At 33.2% G+C, this 16,739-nt stretch overlaps 2 protein-coding genes across 3 annotated transcripts in view; one reads left to right on the forward strand and one right to left on the reverse strand.

Annotated features, from left to right (window-relative positions):
• The window catches only part of LOC150098882 (cysteine dioxygenase type 1-like), a 34,643-nt gene extending 32,771 nt beyond the window's left edge, over nucleotides 1-1,872 (reverse strand). The window contains exon 1 of the mRNA XM_090404647.1: nucleotides 1,539-1,872. Coding sequence (XP_090260773.1) covers nucleotides 1,539-1,702 — 164 coding nt within the window. The 5' untranslated portion in view covers nucleotides 1,703-1,872. The remainder of the gene's footprint in view (nucleotides 1-1,538) is intronic.
• A 230-nt stretch (nucleotides 1,873-2,102) lies between these two features.
• Nucleotides 2,103-16,739, forward strand: part of LOC150098883 (AP-3 complex subunit sigma-2-like) — a 67,842-nt gene continuing 53,205 nt past the window's right edge. For both annotated transcript variants that reach the window (XM_090404649.1, XM_090404648.1), the window contains exons 1-3: nucleotides 2,103-2,311; nucleotides 4,096-4,187; nucleotides 12,600-12,711. In XM_090404649.1, coding sequence (XP_090260775.1) covers nucleotides 2,243-2,311; nucleotides 4,096-4,187; nucleotides 12,600-12,711 — 273 coding nt within the window. In that variant the 5' untranslated portion in view covers nucleotides 2,103-2,242. The remainder of the gene's footprint in view (nucleotides 2,312-4,095; nucleotides 4,188-12,599; nucleotides 12,712-16,739) is intronic.

The raw sequence follows: 16,739 nt of genomic DNA on the forward strand, positions 1-16,739 counted from the left end.
GCCACCTCCCAGGTCAAGACCTTATGATCACTCTCACCAATAGGTGGAAACATTACAGTCAAAATCTCAGATGCTATTACCAGGTCAAGCACTCTCAAACCCCTAGTATTTTCAATTACATGCTGTCTCAGTTAGTTATCCCTTAATAATTGAATAAAATCCATTTCCTTCCTCACATGTGTCCTCTCCTTCCTCCAATCAATGTTACCATAGTTGAAATCCCCCATAATAATTACCCTCCTTCCACTCATTTCATCAATTTGTTTATGCATACTATCTCCACCATCTAATCCATCACCTGGTCTATAGCAGCACCCAAGTATATATTTTGTTCTGCCAATCTCAATCTCACACCAAATAGCCTCAAATGAGCTCTTTTCACTATCCTGCAATACAACTTCAATTCTCCTTGGCTGCAGTTCATCAGCTATCATCAATAACACTCCTCCCCCATTTTATTCCCTCTGTCCCTCCTAAACACACTGTATCCTACACATTCTATCCCACTAACTATATCATCTTCCGTCAGCCATGTTTCACTAATGCCAATAACCTGTGGCCAGGAAGAGCCAATCAAGGCCAAAAATTCTTCCTTCTTGTTCCTAATACTCCTGGCATTAGTATACATGACATGACATGCAGAGGTCCCTTTGTCCCACCCCTATCTTGATGTGTTATTCTAACTGTCCCATTCCGATTTCTTGTCCTTAGTACTGACTCGGGTACATTATATACATTCTTACACTCAACTGTCTCACTGATGTCCGCATATCCACTTCCTCCCTCCCCTCCTTGGTAGTTCTAGTTTCCCTGGTCTGTACATCCATTTTCACTTCATTCAGCAACACTTTCTTCCAGTCTCCGCACACCAAATCCATTCAAATGCAGGCCATCCATCTTGTATAAATCCTTTCGCCCATCAAATTCATTCCACACGTCCACGAATTCCACACCACACCGTCTGCATAACCTGCGTATAAAGTCATTTGCGATTATCGCCCTCCTTCTAAACTTCTCTCTGTCGTACCGAGGCAACAGACTCACCATCCTAACTCTGTCACTCGTTTCTTTCGCTACCTTTAACAATACTTTAAAGTCCTCTCTCATAAAAGATTATGATTGTTGAAAAAAGTAATGATTCCCTTTGGTTGAAAAAAACAGACTTTGGGCCCCATCGGTAGGAGAGGGACATTTATAAATATAAATGCCTTTCCGCTGCAGTTTTTCATTCAGAAAAGTAAGCGAACATGCGATGTGCTGAACTCATATACCCTCGAAATTTTAGTTGTTTGGGAATAACCTAAACGACCAGTAAGTTGACCGATCCCCAGGATCAGATTTAAGATTCTCTTGGCCTCTAAGCTATTGCTTTTAAGAACAAGTCCCCCTCTACTGATGAAAAACTGACTAAATTTGCAGATAAGGATTCTCAAAAAATCAATTAATAAGTTTGTCTCAGTGTAAATTGCGTAATCGAAACACATCAACTATCAATTTGATTAGAATAATGCATTAAAAAAACGTCATCATTTTCCTACCTTGATTTATCAAAATGAGCATACTGAAGCCAGTCTTCCGATTTACTTTGATAGTCAGATAAGACACTTTGTACCATATCAGTATTTATTTCTTCTTCAAAAGCTTTATATAGTTCTTTAATTAAATCGGTTAAAGTTTCAAGATTTTTGGAAACTGGTTCCATTATTAGTTTTATTTTAATAACCGCAAGCTTGTACTAGCTACGCTTAAATAATTTTTCTCTTAATTCGTTTCTAAAATGTGGAACTAAACAATCTAATTATTTAATTAGATTTAATAGCCGCAAACGATTAATAAAACATATTCGAAATCATTGTTCTTGCTTATGGTAGGAATTTATACTGAGAAGTTTATTAGAACGTTCCGAATTAAATATTTCACTCATAGTTGTACTTTCGCGTGCTCAGATTGTTTGCGAAGTTCGAGAAATTTCACCTGCAAAAAACAAGAAGGTTTGAGAACGGTCGCATGCAGAAATAAATAAACATTAAACTAACATTATATGCATGTTAAGTATCCAATAACGCTCGAGATTTCAATTGGTTGATGTGAAAGTGATTATGGGAAGTGTGTGTGACCAGATGACAAGTTAAATGCACGTGAAAGAAGATAGGGTGGCTAATTTGATAATATGCAGGGTTGCTGTTTAAATTTTACGTTTGAAGTATAGTAATTTAAAATATTTTGAAAATATAATAGGGAAATGATTAAAGCAGTTTTAATTTTTAATATTCATGGGAAACCACGGCTTACAAAGTTTTATGATTATTACGTAAGTATTTGAATGTAATTTGTTTAAGAATTGAATAAATGTATAAATTACGACTTGAGTCGCAGTTATGTTCCATTAAAAGAACTGGTATTAAATTTCCCAACTGCCGATTACTTAAATTAGAGGTTATCACTTATATTCTGAGGAAGATTCTAATTTAATAAATATTCTCTTCTATATGTGATATTACGTAATCTTATATTGTTCATACAAGTGCACTGTGTAACTATCATCCTAAATTAATTTAAATATAGGTAATGGAACAAAAGGATGTATTTTTACCAGCATAGCAGGACTGCAGATTATTCGTTTCTAAGATGTGAAGATCAATTTGTACTTTTATAATACTGCCTCGAGGTAATGCTATAAAATTTTCCTTTAATCAATATATACAGATTTCGTGAGTCCTGCTATCATATCTTTTAATGACCCTTAACCATACCTCTCTCTCTCTTAAGGTTAGATCTCTTACATGCCACTTGATCTCACTGGCTACCGTATGTTTGCATGACTTTTCTTTATATATAAAATATATCTTTTGAAGCATTTGAGCTTTAGATGAACAATATAAAATTAGTATACTTTAATTTTAATGAGATTGATCTGAATTTATCATAATTGGTCTGTGGGAAAAACTACTTTAAATAAAGTAAATAACTTTTATTTTATTTAAAGTAAAAGTTATTTATTATTTGTTAATTACAGTAATTAACTGTGATTAACAAATTACAGTTAATTACTGATACAATAATCCAACCTTTTATATCAAAGTCATCCTCTGGAGTATAGTCATATGTATTCAAAAAAAAAAAAAAAGTAGAGCCAGCTAATCTACCATTGCACCATAATAAATTACATCAAGACTGAATTAACTAATCTGGAGTAGCTTGTCCTCCGAAAATAAATGCTACCACAGATGATCAGGAAATGATTATACCTGCAGTTTGAGAATACAAAATTATGGCTGAGAATTCTAGTAGGAAAAGTTAAATAATTACATGAAATCATCAAAATAAAAAAATATATATAAGCATATCATAGAACATAGCAGTATCAAAAAGCCTTAGTCCCGTTTGGAATAAATAACTTAATGCTAGATTATTAATTATGTAGGATGTTTAATGAATAGTTTAGTTTAATGAACTAAATGTATGCTGATTCAGTGTTTGAAATTTTGAAACATTTCTGTTCCGGTTGGAGAGACTGATGGTTCTGCAGACTTCTTTAAATTTTATTTCCTATGTTTTAGTGAAGCATAGCAGTCAAATACATTTCTAATCAGGCCTGTGTGAATGATTGAAAAGATATTTTGCCTGATCTTTCCTGATTGTGCACTGTAAGGCATGGGCAAAAAAAAAGAACCCATTTTGCTATGATATATTAGCAGGTTGTGTATATATTTAATTTGTTAACCATAGTGAAAGAGGGATCAGGGACTGAGAAAATCTGATTAGTCTAAGTTAATTAGTTGAGTTTAATTCAGTTATATTTTTTGTGTATGTGTATATTCCTGAGGATAACCTTGATATAAAGGTGAAAAAAATTGGATTAGTAATTCAAATTGTGGAGGCTGATCATATTAAATGTCTTAACTTTAGATTGGTACCTGGTTTGATTTGCTACTTCAGTATTGTATACAAGAAATGTTGAAAAACACTAAACAGCTTGCATTATTCTTAAAATTTTTTGCATCAGTTGCATGTTTTAGTGATTTTCAATTTGACTTCTAGGTTAGTAAGTGGTACAGAAGTTGTTTCAAAACAGTCTTTTAATTTTTTTTTAAGCCAGAAAATATTCAACAAGAAATAATTAAAGAAACATTTCTTCAAGTATCCAAAAGAGATGACGATGTGTGCAGCTTTTTGGAAAGTGGAAGGTAATTTTGTACTTCTTTTTAATATGTAAACAACCTGTTTAGAAAATGTCAGATAGCTATATCTTAAAATGTTTACTTGCTTATTTTCATGCCAGCAAAGGTTGGTCAATTGGTAGAACCTGTGCTACTAATTGCTTATGCAGAAAGTTAAGCAACTTTGAGTGCGGTTAGTGGTTGGAAGGGGTCAATCGTTCGATGCTGTTGGCACACTCTCCCTCGATGAGTCTTTGGACTCCCTGGAGGTGTCAAATAATAATAAATATATACACAAAATTATTTGCCTCTCATTCTGATATATTTGCAACAAGTACTGAGTTTGAAAAGCTTAATTTTTGAAAATTGTTACAGTATTATAATAATAGCATTGTTTAAATTGGATTGTATACAAGAAATGTTGAAAAACACTAAACAGCTTATATTATTCTTAAAATTTTTTGCATCGGTTGCATGTTTTAATGAAGCATAGCCATGAAATACATTTCCAGTCAGGCCTGTAGAATGATTGAAAAGATATTTTGCCTGATCTCTCCTGATTGTGCACTGTAGGGCATGGCCAAAAAGAACCCATTTGACCTCCCAGATGAGTCTTTGACTCAATGAGGTCTTGAGGTAGTAATAATAATACTTGCCCATACATTATTCTCTTGTATAATCTTTTGGCAAGTGTAAGCAAACAAACTTTGCCTTAGACTATTTGCATACAGAGGCTGACTTTACATCAGCTATAATGCAAAGCACACTTTCTTTCAGACCATTGCTGTGCATTATATGAAGATTCACTACCTAGACCAGTTTCAGCCTTTATTGAAGTCTCATTAGCAGGAGTCATACCCAGAAAGATACCAAGGTTGAATTAGAGCAGAAGTCATATTTTCCATATGCAAGTAGCAAAAAGGTGTTGCCCTTGATTATTGAAATACTCAGTATCAGAGATAGTTGTAAAAAGCTTATCACAAAGATATTCATGCTTATCAGAAAGATACCAAGGTTGAATTAGAGCAGAAGTCATATTTTCCATATGCAAGTAGCAAAAAGGTGTTGCCCTTGATTATTGAAATACTCGGTATCAGAGATAGTTGTAGAAAGCTTATCACAAAGATATTCACGTGCAAACTTTGTTTGCTTATGCCTCAAGAGGGAATTAAACAAAAACAAAGAAATATAATTTCTTGGCAAGTATAATTTGCTTTGTAACCAAGTGAAAAAACTTTCTACAACAGTATAATGTATTCTTTAAACCTCCAAAGACTATAGTCGATTAAATTAAGTTAAATAATATACTAAGCATATCAGAGCCTCCATAGCTCAGTCGATTTTAATGAAGCCCTTTGGTTGGAAAGACCTGGGTTTAAATCCTGGCTTTGACGTGATGAACCTTTTTTTTATTAGGGTTCATTTGTAGGTGAGTTAGCTGGTCTCATTACAGGTAGCAGAGTTTTTTTTTTCATCCTGCAACCAGGGAAGTACACATAATTTATGCAGAAGAATACATATGGGTTTAGGCATAAAACACAATTGTGGTCAAATTCCAATCTAGCAGGCCTTAAGGAACTTTTAATTATTATTATTATCAACATACCAATTTCTATGTTAATATCAGTTGTTATTACTCTTATCATATCATCTCTTTATAAACTGGAGAGTGGAAAAAAGAGGAGGAAATGCTTTTTGTTAAATAGTTTAGTTTTTCATGTCCAAGTAGTTTTCTTCATATGCTATTGTGGGGAGGTAATAAAATCTGAAAGTCTAAGTCCCTGACTTTAGGCTTGAAATTTTGATTTTTTTTTTTTTTTTTTTGTATATTTTGTGTATATTTTTCTTTTGTATATTGTTTTTTTTTCTTCTTCTTCTTTTTTCCATGTGAATACACATGCAGAGTTGTAAACCTGCTATATAATAGTAGGTAGAGTAGATATCTGAAGCATCAGGAAAATCAGGACTTGAGGTTTAAAATGAATCAGAACTAAGACTTATAACAATAATCCCCCCCCTCTCTCCCCACCAAAAAAAAATACAGGAATTGTAAATCTGCATACAGCATGATTTTGTTTCTTCAGTTCAGTCTTATTAAAATACATTTTTTTCTATCCAGTTTTCATACAAGACATTGCTACGTAGTGAGGGCAAAAAGATTAGTTCTGTTAAGTAATTATTTGATGTATGGATGGTACCATCCATGCTTCATAATTAGAAAAAAAATACTTTGCTGATAAGCAACTTTTGGCAGATTAATCAAAAAATTGTAACAAATGGAGTAATGAGATAATCTATTTGTTAAAATGTGAGATACTCCATTAGATAGTAAGTTTCTAAATGGATTAAATGAATAGAAGACTGAAGACTTAGTACAATTTCTTTCTGCTGTTTGAGATTTTCTATTCTCCTCCTTCTGAACAACAGTTAAGAAAGACTTGAACAGCTTAGATGTCATTGATTATTCATAATAACACTTCATGGTATAAATAACACCAAAATAGGAAAAAATGCATTTATTGAATTTGCTAACATTTTGCTGGTTTTCGACCTAGTATCTTTAGAGCACAAATTACAATAGTGACAAGCACATAGCAGTGAATGAAATAATTATGGAAAACTGAAACGGAATTAATATTCTTATATGGCATCCTCTGAGCCAAATAACCATTAAGTAAATTTGAAGAAGTCACGCTATCAGGTCTCAAAATGATTGACTCTCAGATCTTTGACGGAAGTGTTTCTTAGGGGGTACCTCCCCTCGACGAGTAATAGACTTTGTGTTTCTTAGGAAGGACCTCCCACAATGAGTCTTTTGACTCCATGGAGGCCTGGATGATGATGATGATAATGCAACCTTACTTGTTGAGGTTGGGAGAGTGCTTCATAGCAGATTCTGATTCTGAATATAGTCTCTCAGACCTATAATGACTTCTGTATAATATCTGTCTTCTTCCATCTAATCCTATGTGAAGGAGTATCCAGAGCATGGTTTGCCAATCTCAACTTGATACAGATAATTGCAGATTTAATTTTTGTGTTCTTCAATGCATATGTTAATTGATCTACCAGTCTGTCTAAAGTAGGCTAAACTGTAGGCACAAGGAACTTCATGCACTCCAGGATGTGCAAGAGGATGAAGTTGATTCTCTTCAGGAGAATGGATGAAAGTGGCTAGCTGAATGAGAGGTTTGCAAGTGGAATTTAAATCATATTTGCAGAGAACTTTGGCTGTATATGAGATGCGAATAGTTTTGTTGTGATCTTGTATGTTATTTGCAGGAGGGATGGGGATTGCATGCAGTATTTTATCTGTTTTTATAGGGGTTGTAACCATTAACTAAAAAGATATTGCAAAGGTGCATTAGCTCACTTTCAAGGGCTGTGTCATTTCAGCAGATAGCTTTGGTTTGGTGAGTCAGTGTTTCAAGGACGTCTTACTATTGGGAAGGGTGGTGGTGGTGTGATCACGTATGTAAATACCTTCCCATATGAGTGGCCAGTTTGTAAGTGAGGGAGAGTATTATTATTATTTTGTGATCTGTAAAATTTGATTTAATGTGGACGAAGGGAGTATAGGTTTGTGAATTATGGGACCCCAAATATATACAGGCTGGTTTAATTGATTGGGACCAAGATGTATTTTAAAAAATAAATAAATAAAAAATAACATTTATACACTTCTTTCTTCCCCTTGTTAGATTCGTAGGATCCCAATATATAATATGATGTCTTTAGGTATGTAGACTGTTTTTAGAATCAGCATCAACTAAGAAGTACTCTCTCACCCTCAACAAGTATGGCTGCATTAATTTGCTAACGATCTGGGAAATAGTTATTTTGAGACCTGATAGGCCTTAAAAAACTTCTCCAAATTAACTTTATGGTTATTGGTTCATAGTGAGTGCCATGTAAGGACATTAGATCAGTTTCAGTTATAATTTAAACCACTTTATAATGATTCACTATAATGTCTGCTAGTTATAATTTGTGTTCTGAAGATGCTAGGTAGAAAACCAACAAAATTTTAGCAAGATAAATAATTTTTTTTTTTTTTCTCTCCAGATACCTAAGAAAACATAAAATTAAACACTGAATTGAAATTATAAGAATTTATAAATTACTACACAGACCTGTGGACAGACAAATATTTTAAAAAAGACAACTGGCAAACAATTAACAAAAATGAAAAGAAAATATATTCAGCTTGAAAGAAACAAGAAACGGAAAATCACCTGGAGAAGATAAGCTAGGTTCAGAACTATATAAATATACAGGAACAAGATTCAAAGAAAGACTTTGGTTTAGTGAGTCAGTGTTTCAAGGACGTCTTACTATTGGGAAGGGTTTTAAATTTTTATTTAAAAATTTTATTTTTAAATGAAATTTACTCAACTTGTATCCCCCCAATAGAATGGAAAAAAAGCAATTGTGATTCCTATCTTTAAAAAAGATAATAGAGATGACCCTAAAGACTATAGAGGTATCAGTATACTAAATTCCTGTTGCAGAATCTTAAATAGCAAACTAATGAAATATTCCGAAAAACTTTTATTTTAGAAGTACACAATGGATTTAGAAAAGGACAATCATGTATAGACCTGGTGTTTTGCCTAAAATTAATAATAGAGAAAAGAAGATAATACAATTTAGAAACACATTGCATTTATTGACTTTGAAAAAGCATTTGACAAAGTTAAAAGAAACATATTATTTAACATATTAAAAGAAAGACAAATACCAAATAATATCCTAAAAGCTATCATATACGAGAGAGAGAAACCAAGGGGGTCCGACAGGGATGTCCACTCTCAGCAACTCTGTTTAATATCTACTTAAATGAAATAATAATAAAATGGAATAAAAATTTACATCAAGAAATTAAACTTTCTCCTACAGTAAACTTAAACACTCTCCTCTTTGATGACCAAATAATAATCACAAATTCTGAAGATAACTTGCAGAAAGCTATTTTAGATCTAAATGAGATATCCAAAGATTATGGTATGATAATATCAACAGAAAAATCAAAAACTATAGCTTTTAAAGGACAAGATCCAGCAAGAACTAAAATAGTAATAGATAACAAGATCTTAGAACAGGTGAATTCATTTAACTACCTAGGATGTATGATCACATGAAAATGAAAAAGATATAAACGTAAAAATTGCAAAATATTTAAAAATAACAGGTGTAATTAACTCTATATTTAAACCAAACCTAGTTCAAAAACAAACCAGACTAAAAGTATGCAATACATTAGCGCTACCAGTCTTAATGTATGGAAGCAAAATCTGGACAATAAAACAAAAAGACAAACAAAGATTAACAACAGCAGAAATGAAGTTTATGAGAAAAACTGCAAAGTATACCCTACTTGATCACCAAAGAAATGAAGAAATTATGAAAGAATTAAACCAAGAACCAGTAATAGAAAAAATTAAAAAATATAAACATAAATGGATGGAACATGTTCAATGAATGAAAACAAAAAGATTACCAAAAACAAGCCTTAAGGTACAAGCCATTAGGAAAAAGAAAACCAGGACATCCTCTTAAACGATTCAACAATGACTTCTAAGGCCAGAACAGGCCATGCTAGGCCTAAATCCTTGATTTGCATGATGATGATGATTTTTTTCTCTCTTGGCATTGTTTGTTATGAAGAAGGTCACTCAGAAGTTTACAGAATTTTGATATTTTCAGTTTAATATTACCTTAAAATTTCAAATGGAAAAATGTTATTCAGCAAAAATATAGTAATTTACTATAATAACAGTTTACACTGGTTGAAAAAATATTGTTATAATAAATATTTGTTATGGCCATCTGGAAAGACATATAAAATTGAAGAATCAAACAGCAAACATTGTTTCTTTCATATTACCATTTATTTTTAAATTTTATTTCAATTAAAATAAATGGGGAGACTGTTAGATGAGTGGAGTGTCCTTCTGTGTTGAGTCTTGGAGGTATTACATAATAATAAATAAATAAATAACATTTATCTTGCTAAAAATTTATAAGTGATTCACAAAAGAAATTTGCACAAGTTTAGTCAACTATAGGAATTCTTATCTCGTGTACTGGTGTGAACATTAAATGGCATCTACGATTACGTAGATGCTAAAAACAAGTTGAAAAGTAAGTTATGTAACTGCTATTCAATCCAAGTGTATTTTATTCTTCTAATACATTTAAATTAAGCAAAGTTTATACTAAAGACCAATATCAAATACATTCGGTGATCATTGATTTAATAAAAAAAATTATAAAATGAACTCATTGCAATAATTGATTATCAGACATTAATTTGGTTGTGGAAGATGAACAGATACAATGAGCTAATGTAATTCATTAAATATGGTATGATGCATTACGTGATTAATAGAAGGTTGACATGAATTAACCTCTGGTGCAGTTTGTGACAAATGGCCAGTCTGCATTGGAAAATATTATTTATATAACTGTGGAAAAGGATCCAGAATTACTCAGCAGTCAACTCTTATTATTTCAAATGCTCATAACAAACACATTCACTCTGACAAAGTACTAAAATGTCCCAAGTGATTCCTCAATGGTATAATGCTATACTAAAAGAAGTTCACTATAGCAAACACTTCGCATAAAAAAAAAATAACTTTCCTGTGATCCTTATAAATTTGCTATAGTGAGATTCATTTGTATTTTTGTATTAATCTTTACACAAACACTCGTAAAAATTCAGTTATTATATTCAGTGCTTATTACATCACTCGACAAGTAGTTTGATTTCTAAGATATTAGACCCAATCTTTGGATGCATAAAACTTTACATAACTGGTCTTGGCTACCTCAACACAATCTCAAACTGACCTCTTTCTATGACCAGAGGATGGAGATTCACCAGATCAATCCATTTTTGATTTTGTCTGTTTTGGATTTGTAGATCCTTCTTTCGTTCAGTTTACATTTTGATGAAACATTTTGTCAAGAATTGTCAAAGAATTCTCTATAGACATTGATGCAATGCTGTGCTTTTTCTTATGTCATCTTTGTGTGGAACATTTTTACAGCTCCTCTGATCTTGCCAAGGTGATGAAGTGTAACATCAGTTTCTTCTTGGAGTGAGAATTTGGTTAGCAGTCTGGGTGCTCATGTCAGGATTAACAGGCTGTTGAGCATGTTGTAATCCAGTGAGAGCAGCTGTCTAGAACAAGATTGGGCCTTAATGATGATGCCATTGGCTTTAAATGTCTTAAATCAGTCAGAAATGCAATAGCCTTAATTCCAGTTTTGCAATTTACAGATATTTCAGACAGCTTCAACTGTAATGTCTATGCTTTTTTAAACTAGTTGAAAATGGAGTGACTTTCACAACATTCTGAATTTGCAGATATTTTGCTGCTTCATCTCTGTAGTATGTCCATGTTCAAACTTGCAGATCTGTTCATACAATAAAATAACTTAAGTATTGAATATAAATTGTTTGTGTCATTTTGTTTCCAAGAACAAGCTCTAATTTATTGAAGAAAACTAATTCTAATCCTCCTGATTTCATTTTTTTTTTTTTTTTTTCATGCAAGTTCAGTAGACTTTCATGTAAATTGTTCCATGGAAAGTTCATTATATAATAATACATGCATTTCATACAGCAAAGGATCCAGAATGAGTGTTTTTATATTTTCTTGATTGCTTTATGATTTTGTGTTAAAATGCAAAATTTATTAAAAATCAAAGGATAATTTATCTTTTTCATTATATCATCAGTATTTTAAGAGCAAGTATTTTGTTTTTATGACAATTTGCAATCCAGATATATATAAAAATAAGAAACGTGCTGAGCGGTATTTACATCTCCAAGAAGCAAACTTTTGATCTCTGATTTCTGCAGTATCTGTTCAGGGAAAAATATTGCAAAAAGCTGTCTGTTACAAGTTAGGATTGCTAATCATTTGCAGAAACTAAACTAGCCAATTGACCTCTTTGTAGAAACAAAAATTAATTTCATTTCTTGTTCATCCATCAGCTGATGAAAATACCACTCAACAAAGCAGCCCACTAAATGAGGAAGACCAAAATGTAGGATAATATCAATGAAGTATGGGCACTGCCTAAAGCAATATACAAAATTAGCACAAGATATCTAAATCTCTGAACTAAATATTAATAAATTTTGTTAAGTTTTTAATTTTTTTTTTTTTTTTTTTGCTTGTGCATTGGGATTCAGTATTTCTCCTGCTATGCATTTATTAACTTTATCTGCTCTTGTTAATTTCTTCAGTGTTGCCCAGTGGGTATGTATCAGTAGGACATGTCCGTGCTATGGTTTATACATGTACATTGTTATTATTAGAAATGATTTCTTAATATTTAAAAATTCATTCACATGCTTTTTCAGAGATGTATTATTAGACATTTTATTTGTATATGTTACATATTGCTGTTATTATTTTATAGTTTGATTGGTGGATCAGATTACAAGTTAATATACCGTCATTATGCTACCTTATACTTTGTGTTTTGTGTTGATAACTCTGAAAGTGAACTGGGTATTCTAGATCTTGTTCAGGTAAGTGTGTGTAAATGTATTAAATACATCTTGAAGTATACCATTTAAAACATCTTATATTGTTTCTTTCTCCAACATGGTAAGTGTTCTAGGTATTTTTGTTATTTTTTTTGGTCTTAAACACAATGAAGATCAAAAAACATAACAAAAATACTTAGAATAGTCTCCTATGTTGGAGAAAGAAACCCAGTAGTTACATGTAGTTGTATGTCTTTTTGGTTTTTTCAGAATGCATTGTTTTTACATGCTCTACTTTGTAATGCATGTACTACTTGAATATTTTTTATTTCTGCAGCATTTTTTCTGTGGCAGTGCATTCACTGTAAATACAAAAAGAAACATTTTCCTTAATTATGTATTAATTTCAGTTATCTCCTTTAAGTGTAAACCTTATTTATTATTGTTAAGTGTTTTTTCATTTGGTTATATTATAAATTAAAGAAACCAAGAAATTATATTCTTGGTTTCATTCTAGAGGATTGGTTCGAGTTTATATTATGAGTAGTCATGTAATTTAACATTCGTGTAAAATTAGTGATTTTTTTATCTGTTTTGTTTTTTTTTTCATTAGAAAATTAGTGTGGATTTTCATGTTTTTAGAGTAATTAGTATCTTTATACAATTTTTATTGTGATATTGTTGGCATGGCACCAACAGAACAAACAAACGAAGACCAAAGGGGGGGGCAAAGACCAACGTTATCCATTGTCCAACAAACAAAGATCAAAGGCAGCAAAGACCATGTTGTCCGGTGATTTGAATTTGCAGGATTTTATTCAGTGCAGTATGTGCAAGATATATTCATTGAGTATGTATTAAGTGTTTCAAAAGTGAGTGTCTGTTAGGTGATGAGAATGCAACAAATACTGACACTAAGATGAAAAATGATGTTATTGATGTCGAACATGCAACTGTGGAAATGGAGGAGAATGAAATGGATATTAACAAAGAAATAGCATGATTATATGTTTATCCTTCATAGGACAAAGCATGAAATTGAAAAATTGCAGAAGTGGCAAGAGTTAAGCAGGGCTGAAAAAAGAAAGAAGCAGGTGATCCGAAGGAATAATAAAGACCAACCCAAAAAAAAAAAAAAAGTTAAGGAGAAAATTATGTATGGAGACTCGATGATCAGAGGAGTACTTAACAAAAGTGTGACAGTCATGTTTCCTGTGCAAAATTTCATGATATTAGCCATACCATCTGGATGCAAAAAAAGGTAAGTCAAAGGAAATAATTGTCTTGTTGGCACAAATGATTTGAGAGGGGGAGAAGTATTTTATGAGGGAGGTTGTAAAGGAGAGATTGTTAGAATAGGCAAACTGAAGAGCACTGATAGCCAACGAGTCTATACATGGATTATGCAAAAGGAATGATGTAGAATTTGTGGCTCAGTGGACTCTCATGGAAAGAAGAAGAATTTGTATGATGCTGATGGACTACAGTGGACTCTGATGGAAAGAAGGATTTGTACGATGCCGATGGACTGCATATAAATGGTTTTGGTGTTAGGTGTCTGGAGAGAGCTTTGTTCACCGAGCATGCTTTAAGTACAAATTCAGGGAAATTTAAGCAATTAGGGTGGAAGCAAGTGAGTTTGTGTGAAGGCAAAGTGAGAAAGTGTGAGAATGACCAAGTGAGGAATCTAGTCTTGCAAGCAAAAATATTGAATATGGTAGTCAATTCAGAAAGTAAAGGTGGGTTGGGGAACTAAAGTGATGCTGCAGTTTCTATATACTAATGCTAGAAGTATCAGAAATGAGAGAGGAGTTTATGGCGTTGGTTAGTGCAACCTCGCCAAAAGTTATAGGCATTAGTAATACTTGGCTAACAGTAGATGATGTAGTTACAGGGATTGAATGTGAAGGGTTTAGTATTTTCAGGGAAGATAGAGAAAATAGGATGGAGAGAGGAGTACTGCTGATGATAACAAATGAATTGCAGCCAAAAAAGAATAGCAGATAGGCGGGTGGCTGTTTATTTGAAACAATATGAACAGTAAGACAAAATATACAGTTGGTTGTTGCTACAGGTCAGGGAGTTCCACAGATGATCTGGAAGACATGCATCACCAAATCAGAATAATGAGTACAGGTTGAGTGATTATTATAGGGGACTTCAACTATAGGGATATAGACTGGATGGAAGAAAGATCACATGACAGGAAGGAAATAGAATTCATTCACCTGCTAAGAGTGACTAAGAATTCATACACCCTTTATCATATGCTACTTAAGGCAGCATGTGATAAAGGGGACGAGGCGTGAGAGAGTATTGGACCTGGTCATAGGATTAGATGAACTATCCGTAATCAAGGTAACAACATTGCCTCCAATTGGTGAAAGTGACCATGTGGTCTTGACTTGAGAAATTGGAACATATGAGGAATATTCTATCAATAAAGGGTATTTGTGAAATGCTTAGAAAAAAGCTTAAATCTGTACCATGGCATAAAACACTGCATGGTAAGGATGTTAGTAGTGCACGGGATATAGTTAAGGGTCATCTAAAAGAAGCAGTATTAAATTGTTATACCTAGGGTAAGAAGGGTTAATCCTGTAAGAGTTAGATGGATGAGTAATATCATTAAGCACAAGCTGCAGAAGAAAATGCTGTGGAGGGTATATAAATAGAAAGATGATCTGCAAATTCATGAACAGTACAAGACTCAGGCAAGAAAGATGACCAGCATGGCAAGGAAGGCAAAATCAGATTATGAGCAGGCCAAAGGAAATCCCAAAGAGTTCTTTTGTTATGTGGCAAGTAAGAGGAAGAATGACTATGGAAGATTAACCTTTAATGAGTGATGATGGTCTCGAGGAGATGGAAGCGTATAAAATAGTTGAGTCTGAGTGACCAATTTGCAAGCATATATCTTCCTAGTGAGGTTACTGCTTACATCTGTGTGACACACACTAATGTAGGAACAAAGGTGGATGAAGTGGAGGTTCGTAGGATATTGCAGAATCTCAAAGGAAATCCCAAAGAGTTGTTTTGTTATAAGGCAAGTAAGAGGAAGAATGACTATAGAAGATTAACCTTAAGAGTAATGATGGTCATGAGGAGACAGAAGTACATAAAATAGTGGAGTTACTGAGCGACTGCTTTGCAAGGGCATATCATCATTGTGAGTTTACTGCTTTAACCTATATGATACACTAATGTGGGAAAAGAGGTGGATGAATTGGAGTGAGTGGCCTGTGGAATGTTCCTTATGAGGATAGATTAAAGGTGTATGTGTTTAGATTGCAGAAGTTGGTTGACAGGAAAAAAAGAGGGGATACAATAGAAATATTTAAGTTGCTTAAAGGGTTTTATAGAATAGATGCAGGGGAAATGTTTCAGCACTTGGCTAGAGGGATCTGAACAAGGCGGGGGGCATCTGTCTGGAAGTTGAATAAAGGTGTGGTTAGTAGGGGTGTGCGGACTAGATTTTTTGCTTGGAGAATTGTGAATGAGTGGAATGAGTTTGCCAGAGTCAATTCTGAGTGCTTTGTCTGTTAATGAGTTCAAGGAGAGGTATGATAGATTGTGTGGATAGATTGGGTCTCCCTCAATGAGTCTTTGAACTCCATGGAAGTACCTGTATAATAATGACAATAACACGTTATACAAGTGTAAGCAAAGTTTGAGTATGACGTAGTTTCATGACTGGGCTACTTGTATATAGAGGCCGATGACTTCCCATCAGTTGCCTTTAGTATCCTATAATGCTATGATTTATGGGAAGGGCCACTACCCAGACTGGTTTCGACCTTTATTGAGATCTCATTAGAGGGAGCCAGACCCAGAAGTGATACCAAGTTTGAAGTAATGCGGAAGTCATATTTTCATATGCAAGTAGTCAAAAGGTGTGACCAACTGTAAGCAAACGAGGTTTGTGCATGAAGTAATTTCATGATTGGGCTACTTGTATATAGAAGCTAATGACTTCACATCAATTGCCTTAGTAGCCCATAATGCAGTGCACATTTCTATACAGATACAGGATGAAACCAAGAATATAATTGGGATGGGTGGGAAGAGTT

The sequence above is a fragment of the Typopeltis vanoorti genome, chromosome 15 (genome assembly GCF_054136105.1).
Source record: "Typopeltis vanoorti isolate ZY-2024b chromosome 15, IOZ_Tvanoo_1.0, whole genome shotgun sequence".
Classification (NCBI taxonomy): Eukaryota; Metazoa; Arthropoda; class Arachnida; order Uropygi; family Thelyphonidae; genus Typopeltis; species Typopeltis vanoorti.